Consider the following 9,775-nt stretch of genomic DNA (forward strand, 5'->3'; position numbering starts at 1 on the left):
ATTAATTTGGTTATATTGCATTTTAGCGGTATTACTTTAATACTCGTAGTTTCTGTTATTTTTGTGATGAAATTTAAACTTTTTTTCTATATTGAGGTTGCCCTTTTGAACCCCCCGATATTTACTATGTGGTGAGGCATTTGTACTCCATCAACATTAATTATTTCCAGAGACATAATTTTGTCTATTTTTCCAGCGCATCGTGCACAAAAGCAAGGGAACGATGGGAGCACCAGAACTCTGCTCACATCATATCGCTTCGTACGGCAAGCTGCAAGTAGTAAGTCTGTGATAAGCAAAATACCGCTACGCTTTCCACTCACGGGACGGAAGGACAATCCCAACCGCTTTTATATAGTAAGAAAGAAGAAGAAGAAGAAGATTTGATATCGCACAGTCTGGAGTAGAAAATCATCTTGTACCTGGAAAAATGAAACTACAAATCCCATTGTGCATTGCAAAATGGACGGGGCGTGTGTGAAACTCCGCGCCTGCGTAGCACTCACGGGATGGAAGGACAATCCCGACCGCTTTTATATAGAAGGATAGACGATGTATCTACATCATTGCCCAGGTAACGCTTGGGCCTGATACTTATGCAAGACATGCCTACTGTATATCGTTACCTGAGAAACACTCTGCACTAACACTGTTGGCACTTCAACAACCAGAGTAATCCTCGGGTCTCAAGCGAGATGCATCTATTCCGTTGCCCAAGTGATACTCAGGACTGACGATTAACACTTTTTAGAACCCTTTCAGGTCTAACATTAAAGAGGTTAAGCAAATTGACTAATGTTAGCTGTTCTATCTCGCTTACCACTAATCAATAAACAGTAACTATGCCAAAGAATTTAACAGAGAGAAAAAAATTCCTAGTATTGAATTACTTTACTGATTTCAAGGCTAATTATTTATCCGCACCTGAAAGTATCATGAATTTACAAAGTCTGTTAGCCATATGCAATCTGCAACGTATGGAATGAATTCCATAATCAAGTTTCAATAAAGGCACCATTTAATGACATTAAAGGACTTTTAGAGCATCGAGTCTTCATGCTATTGACTACAATCACAAGATATTAAAGAAAAACAGGAAGTATAAACCCATGTTTCACTACATGCTTTCTCTCTAGATCTTTAGCATTCATTCATCTACCCATATTTAGCATAGCAATGAGAAGCAAGGGGATTGCCAACAGTAAAAATGAACCATAAAAGCCTATATTTATATGTTTACATTTTTAACAATCCCTAGCAATCAAGTGCAGGAGAAGCAAGTTCCAAAAATGCATTGATTTTAACCAATTAACTAATTCACAGGTCTGCATTTAATAATTTAATGTCATTTTTATATATTTTGGGTGCTAAATTCAAAAATGAAAACCATTCTCCTCATCATGTAACATTTTTTTCACAAAATACTTTTTTTTAAGCTGTCACTTCTATTTTTTTTAATTTTTTTCACAGTGTACTTAAATATCTGTATGTTATTTTATTGTAATTTGTTTGAATTTAATATTTTGTAAAATTAAAACCTATGTTAATGCTTTGAACATTGTCATGAGAAAATGTACTACAATGAAAGATCTTTGTTTACTGGGTTGGCAGTCATAGTATGCAATATTCCCATGTTTTCTCTGTGAGTGGGACAGCAGAGACAAGAATTTACACAGGGTTCAGTAGGAATGGCTAGCTACAGGGGAAAAAAAAAAAAAGCTACAGCTTGGTGCCAAAAACATCATCAGACCTAGCTTGGTGGATCCAGATAAAGTGCTACTACTGCCACTTCATATTAAGCTTGGTTGAATGAAGTATTTTGCAAAAGAACATATCTAAAGATGAAATCTATTTTATGTAATTATTCCAAACTTGTCTGCATCTGTCTGAGGCTGAATTAAAAGAAAAACATTTTTGGCAGACATAATACTAAAAAATTGCTATCTGACGCAGATCTGAATGTGTGATGAACAACCTGGAACAAGAGGCTTGGGTATTATTCAAATAAGTAATTTCTAACTTTTTGGGTAACTATAAAGATAAAAATTTAAACTATAAAAATTGTATTGGTTAAGTTTAAAGAATTGGGTTGCAATAAGAGTCTTAAAATTCATTTTTGGATATGCATTTGAAATTTTTCCATGACAATCTCTGAGCAGTGAGTGAACAGAACAAGGACATGGAAAAAGGGTACACGATACATTGGGATTTCGTACGATGGGATCGTCAGTACGATGGTAGACTACTGCTGGATGACTCAAGGGGACAGACCAGAAAAAGTTTACACATGACTGGCCAATAAAGAATGGTTTGGATTAAACACACAAAAAAAAAGAGGTGTCAAAAACAAAGTTATATGCATGTCAATGAATATTTGCTTTTTACTTATACATTTAGGAATATAAGGATAACTAAATATCTTTCTTAAATTCACATAGAACAATACTGTACACATGAATAATTGTATAATTTATTCAATTTTGATAACATTTCTTTCACATTTTGTACTTAAATGTGACATTATGTAAACAATTTAATGACATTTGTATTGTGCTCATGAATGCAAATAAAAATAGCTGTACACAATTAAAACTTTTTTTTTTAGTTTAATTTAGCAAACCTGTATTATTAAACAATTAGTAACACATGTCCTTCTACTTACTGAAGATACGACTGCCAGTTTACTTTATTTGCCCGGACTTCTGCTGCCTTTGCAGCAATAATATTAGTCGGTACAGCTGCGTCAACAGCTCCATGGATGTCCATGTTGAAAGCCAATTTCTTGTGTTTATCCTCTTTCGTTTAGATTCTAAATAAAAGAAAAAATATATATACACATAAATACTAGGAGGCAATACAAATTCGTAAAGGTCTGAAGAGAAAGAGACAGAGAGGTAGGGAGCATGCACTGATACAGCGCGTTGCCGCACACAGCACACGACGAAGCACCTCAGGATCCCAAATTAGGACCCGAGTAAGCCGTGCAATGGGTTACACCTTAGCAGCACATTAGTTCGAATGTAACGGAACAGTTTGAGGCAGGTTGACTCACCATCATTTTTAACAGTTTATTACACTTAAATGCTTACAATTTAAAACGTACCGTATCAGTGTTTAATGTTCCTTAAAACAAATTTTATATTAAAGGCATTGAAAATGTATGTAAAAACACAAAGCCCGACATTTCAAGAAAAGCATTATACAAAGTAACTTAATAAAATCTGTAAATCTATATCGCTCACAGGTAACATGCACAGATTACAAATTCCAAAACTGATAACATTTGATCAGCTACAATTTGGCACAAAATCATATTTAAGCAATGACTTACTCCTCTTGAATAATGACAGTCCGTACAAGGAAGAAGGCCGTGATGACTAACTGTACTGGCAAATAAAGTGACCTTCACATTTTTTTTTCGGTTCTACACCGTAGACGTTAAACAAGCAGTGTTGAGTAAACAAGGTATTGTGATCACTCCAAGCCAGGGCCGGCCGGGAACCAGAAGTGGTCGGACCGGCTCCTCCTCACACAAGGTAGCGCTGGTTGGTACCAGCAAGAAAGAAGTTACACACACCGAACACTGGAATGCTTGAATATGACCTGCTTTTTATTAAAAACAGGGTGCCATTACAAGAATTGCAACAATAAAAAGGGAAGAGAGTCATTTATTATCTGCAGTGTTGTGAAAGACTGGAAGGGAAGCTTCACTATAGAATGATATTTCCTAATATTCAGACAGCACCTTTTAATGCCCCACGTCTTCGTCAAGCTCAGCATATTGCTTACTACAGTAAGTAAAAATCATAGGATTTGTCACTCATTTTCTGTTCTGCCGTTTATCTTGACTATAAGCAAAGCCCGGCCTTGAAATACTGGGAACGCATATTAATCAGATGTCTGCGCACAACGTTTAACACTGCGACTGGCGTTGAACACGTCTCTTAAAAATCATGCACTACTATTTCAAAACTGATTCAAATAAAATACCAGCGGTTACTTTACCTGAGATGTAACCCGTTACGTCGGCTTCTGGCATAAAATCTCACAAACACTGACAGCATGTGACCTTGTCACGTGATCCCGGAAACCCTGGTGTTTGATCATGTGATACCAGGAGTCGTCACTGACTTCACTTTTTAACGCTTTGTTTTCGGTCTCTGTGCAGATGAGTTGTTAGGGGTTCTTATGCATGGACTGTGTAGATTTCTGCTTTCTTAACCTACGTTTGATGTTTGTGTTTAATTTAGACTAGACATGTGCATTTTTGTATCGGATAGATCACACTACCTCTATTATTGACAGCTGCTGGTAGCCGGTACAATCAGGATGATAAACAGTGTCCGTGTTAAGTTTCAGAAATTCTGACCGTAGTGTTTCACCCATATTCCAAAGACGTGTGTGTTCGGTCTAGCTCTAAATCTAAGACTGAGGGTGGGTGTTTCCAGTGATGCAGTGCCAGTCCAAGCCCATGTGGAGCCCCAGAAAAGGTTCAGTGGTGGCATCCCCCCTAAAAAAGCCGAAATAAATGCACAAGCAGGATGTAAAAATGATGCATTCGTTTAATAGAGTACAACAATACAGACCAAAGTAGTGGCAAACTTTCCAGGTAGCAAAACAGTGGGCACCAAATGTATCCTATATGGCACAAAACATGGGTCCCATATGGGTGGTTCATATGAGACCCATTAAATTGTGCATCCAAGGATCATATGGAACTAAAATGGCTTAGTACACTGATTGCCTGGTACAGGTGAGCTGTAGTGTGAAAAAGCTTGGACAGTTTGGAGGCCCCAGAAGACTAGGTTGGGATCCCATGATCTTGATAATGTACCTAAGCTTGAGGCAATCTTTTAAAATACTGAAAGATCTGTTAACTTAAATGGCTGATACTTTTATCCGAGGCTACAGCATTCGATATACAATTTGTTATGCCTGTATTTTTTTTTTCTGATTGTAGCACAGGCAGATGAAGTCACTTGCTCAAGGTCACACATTGTCAGTAGCAGGATTTGAACCCCACAGCCTCAATGTTTGACATCCAAAGACTTAACCACTATGCACCCAACTACTCTGTGCACCCAAGAAACCAACAAAAAAGTGTCAGCTCCTTACTTTATAACCTATTGCCAGCACTAGATCTATGCTGTCTCTGTATTCTGTCCCTGCTCTCAACCTGACTGAAACTCTGCTCCCTATGCAGGATACCTTTTGCCTAGGGTGTGGAGGCTAGAATGATCCTTTTACCATGAAAGACAACCTGGCGCTGGACTGGAAGAGTTGAATAAGGATGCCACAAGTCTAAACCTTGCTAAAGTAAAGCAAGTTGCAAAAGTAAGGGGGAGACTGTACAAAAATCACACATTTCTCTTGCTAAAGACCTGAGTTGACTGATCACCAACTACCCAGCAAACATAAATTGTAAGCAAGCAAAAAAAAAAAGACCATGAGTGTGACACCTTAGATAAAACCACAGTACCACCCATAACCAGAGGGTGTGACTAATGTGAAAAGAGAGAAGGAGAAGAGCTCCTGAACAAAGAAAGAAAAACTGCTCTGAACATTCTTTTATGTGTGCTATAGAAACCCGACCTAGAAGGATTAGAAAAAAGCATTGCCTACACCTGGAGCCAAAAAGAACCAAGCCTTAAGTACTAAGTACACCTACAGGGGTCAACCTACTATTGACTGCAACTCATTAGTTAGAATAAGAGCAGTTAATGTATGCTTGTTATTGCTATTACTGTAACTGAAAAGTAATAACCTTTGTGAAAGATAGGTTTTAAGCTGTTATAAGTTTATCTTCCTAAATTCAGTATGAAAATTAAGTGCAGCTTTATACACACGCACAAACACACTAGTGCAAGTTTTTTTTTTTTGGTAACCAGAGCAGATTCATTGTAAGCAAATCAATGCCTCCATCACAATGCATAATCTAGAAACTTAATAAATATGTAAAGAATCTATCCATCTTGACCACATTATTTGAATGATTAGAATTCATAAGTTATTTGCCTTTTTATTTAGGAGAGAAAAGGTAAAAACTAAGCAGAGAAATATAATTCATAAATTATGTGTCTTCTTGTGTAGGAGAAAAAATCCAAATAAGCTAGCGTAAATTTATATTTTGTGCTGTTTGTTGTTGTCCTTTGTTTAAATATCGATATACATCTATGTACACAGTACTACATATATCCATTTTCTATTATCCTTATTGTAAGAATAAATTGTACTAGCCGAAGCCGGCCGTAGCATATGGCGGTGAAAGAATAGGAACAGAAAACGGTAAGAAAAGAATTCAGTATAACAAAGGCTTAGGAAGCTACCGTCGCAGTATAATGAAAATAGCAAGGAGCGAAACCAATGCCAATGGTCGAGAGAGTACCTTCTTGTAGCAGGCTACGGAAAACATAGACATAGTATATAGATAGACGCCGCATTCACTGTGCTGCCCAGTCGACACGATAAGTCAGCGCGTCCGCCCTATTGCGAGTGGTAAAAGTGCCATTTAAACTAATACAGGTAGACGTGGAACCTAGGTTTTCTGATGAAAAAACAATAACATTTTAAACAGTATCGTTTACATACAACAGATTTTGGCAAATCGTTTACATGCAATTATTTATATCCATTTATACACTAATAATGGCAATTATTCAATAATAATTATTATTATTATTAAATAATTCCTCCCGTATAAGTAACATTTCTCAGACTGCTTTCTTCCATCTCCGAAACATTTCTAGACTTTGTCCTGTTTTTACGCAACACAGTACTAAAGTATTGGTAAATGCCCAAGTCACCTCACGTATAGATTACTGTAATGGTATTCTATCTGTCATCCCACAAAAACATATCCATTGCTTACAATTTATTCAAAATTCTGCTGCCAGGATAATAACCTGCTGTTCTAAATCCACTGAACATACTACACCTATTCTTTTTTAGCTTCACTGGCTCCCTGTTAACTACAGAATACAATACTAAATACTGCTCTTAACATTTAAAGCTCTCCACAACCTAAATGATCTCCTACAGACTGACATTCGTCTCGCTCACTCAGATTCTCATCTGCAGCTGTTCTTTCTGTACCACACATCAAACTCTGTGCTATGGGAACTCGAGCATTTCTCATAGTGCTCCTCAACTTGGGAATTCTCTTCTCTCTCATATACATCAGCTCGATTCAATAACACATTTTAAAACTACCCTGAAAACTTATCTTTTCAAACTGGCATACCAATTGTGAATTTTGTATTGTTACTGCCAGTTATCTTTGTTTGTTTGCTAATTATTGCTGTTTGATCGAGAGCGACTGTGGACGTGGAAGTAGGATTAGAGATGGCGGGTGGGGCTCTGTCTAGCGTATCCCATGGTCTTAGAGTTGGCGGGCGGGGCTCTGTCTTGCTTGCGCTCACTGTCTTGCGTGCCCTCAGTGTCTTGATTGCGTTCAGTGTCTTGCGTGCCCTTAGTGAATTATATACTGCTCAAAAGAATTAAAGGAACACTTTTTAATCAGAGTATAGCATAAAGTCAATGAAACTTATGGGATATTAATCTGGTCAGTTAAGTAGCAGAGGGGGTTGTTAATCAGTTTCAGCTGCTGTGGTGTTAATGAAATTAACAACAGATGCACTAGAGGGGCAACAATGAGATGACCCCCAAAACAGGAATGGTTTAACAGGTGGAGGCCACTGACATTTTTCCCTCCTCATCTTTTCTGACTGTTTCTTCACTAGTTTTGCATTTGGCTGCAGTCAGTGTCACTACTGGTAGCATGAGGCGATACCTGGACCCTACAGAGGTTGCACAGGTAGTCCAACTTCTCCAGGATGGCACATCAATACGTGTCATTGCCAGAAGGTTTGCTGTGTCTCCCTGCACAGTCTCAAGGGCATGGAGGAGATTCTAGGAGACAAGCAGTTACTCTAGGAGAGCTGGAGAGGGCCATAGAAGGTCCATAACCCATCAGCAGGACCAGTATCTGCTCCTTTGGGCAAGGAGGAACAGGATGAGCACTGCCAGAGCCCTACAAAATGACCTCCAGCAGGCCACTGGTGTGAATGTCTCTGACCAAACAACCAGAAAGACTTCATGAGGGTGACCCAAGGGCCCCATGTCCTCTAATGGGCCCTGAGCTCACTGCCCAGCAGCATGCAGCTCGATTGGCATTCGCCAAAGAATACCAGAATTGGCAGATGCACCACTGGTGCCCTGTGCTTTTTACAGATGAGAGCAGGTTCACCCTGAGCACGTGACAGAAGTGAAAGGGTCTGGAGAAGCCATGGAGAACATTATGCTGCCTGTAACATCATTCAGCATGAGCAGTTTGGTGGTGGGTTAATGATTGTCTGGGGAGGCATATCCATGGAGGGTCACACAGACCGCTACAGGCTTGACAAAGGCACCTTGGCTGCCATTAGGTATCAGGATGAAATCCTTGGACCCATTGTCAGACCCTATGCTGGTACAGTGGCTCCTGGTGCACGACAATTCCTGGCCTCATGTGGTGAGAGTATGCAGGCAGTTCCTGGAGGATGAAGGAATTGATACCATTGACTGGCCACCACACTTTCCTGACCTAAATCCAATAGAACACCTCTGGGACATTATGTTTTGGTCCATCCAATGCCACCAGGTTGCACCTCAGACTGTCCAGGAGCTCAGTGATGCCCTGGTCCAGATCTGGGAGGAGATCCCCACAACACCATCTGTCATCTCATTAGAAGCATGCACCGATGTTGTCAGGCATGTATACAAGAACACAGGGGCCATACAAAGTGCTGCGTACAATTTTGAGTTGCTGCAATTAAATTTTGGCAAAATGGACTAGCCTGCCACATAATTGTTTCACTCTGATTTTTGGGGCGTCTTTGAATTCAGGGCTCTGTAGGTTGATCATTTTCATTTCCATCAAACGATGTGGCATCCTTTCGTTCCTAACACATTACCCAGTCTATATCAGTATAGATATCCAGGAGGATTTCTTTTTCCCATTGAGATCTGATGTGTTTTCAAAGTGTTCCTTTAATTTTTTTGAGCAGTTTATATATATATATAGATTATTTGGTTTATTGCAGCAAGTGTGTTTGGGTTATTGGTTGAAAAATAGTCTTATCGGCACTTCCGAAACAAACAGAGAAAGTGGAAATTTTTAATGTAGACATTAATTTTTTTATGAACTTTGTGCAGATTTCTTTATAGCAGGATTTCTTAATCTATGGGTTGGCACCATTGGGTCGCATGTACTGTTGTACTTAATTGGTAATGAGTTACAGATAATTTACAAAGAGGATCATGGCATTGCTCTGACAATCATCCTCGATTAAACCCCACCACCCCCCTGCCCTGACGATTGTCAAAGATTTTCCAAGAGGACCCCTTCTCCTGCACTGATGAACATCCAGGCCATCAACAAGGAATGGGGCTCAAAAGACACTAAAAATTACAAGGTTGGGTCATGACAAATAGGTCTGGTGTGTCAGCTGGAAGGTGAACAGAAATCCCTCACACATCCTACACCCCACTGTACTTCTTGTTCACCTGTGCCAATGTGGCCAGACACAGCTCTATAGCAATTACTAAATTTGCTGGTGATAAAACAACAGTACGCTTGATTACCAAAACTATACATAAGTAGTGATAGATCAACAATTGCTGTATTAATGTCAGCAAAACCACTGAGCTGGTCATAAACCTCAGAAAGCAGATCATATTGCCATTTTTATTACTGAGCTGCTGCTTTAAAAGTTCTTCAAGTCACCATCACTTATGA

General features: G+C 39.1%; 1 protein-coding gene across 2 annotated transcripts in view; it reads right to left on the minus strand.

Annotated features, from left to right (window-relative positions):
* Window positions 1-4,112, minus strand: part of atp6v1h (ATPase H+ transporting V1 subunit H) — a 99,856-nt gene extending 95,744 nt beyond the window's left edge. Inside the window, exons 1-2 of one of the 2 annotated variants that reach the window (XM_039754507.1) lie at window positions 4,006-4,112; window positions 2,663-2,809 (exon numbers count right to left, since the gene is read on the minus strand). In XM_039754507.1, coding sequence (XP_039610441.1) covers window positions 2,663-2,766 — 104 coding nt within the window. In that variant the 5' untranslated portion in view covers window positions 2,767-2,809; window positions 4,006-4,112. Of the gene's footprint in view, window positions 1-2,662; window positions 2,810-3,331; window positions 3,432-4,005 lie in introns of those variants that run through there. The other variant, XM_039754508.1, reaches the window with a different exon arrangement.
* Between the last annotated feature and the right edge of the window lie 5,663 nt (window positions 4,113-9,775).

This window comes from Polypterus senegalus, chromosome 5 (assembly GCF_016835505.1).
Source record: "Polypterus senegalus isolate Bchr_013 chromosome 5, ASM1683550v1, whole genome shotgun sequence".
NCBI classification, from domain to species: domain Eukaryota; kingdom Metazoa; phylum Chordata; class Cladistia; order Polypteriformes; family Polypteridae; genus Polypterus; species Polypterus senegalus.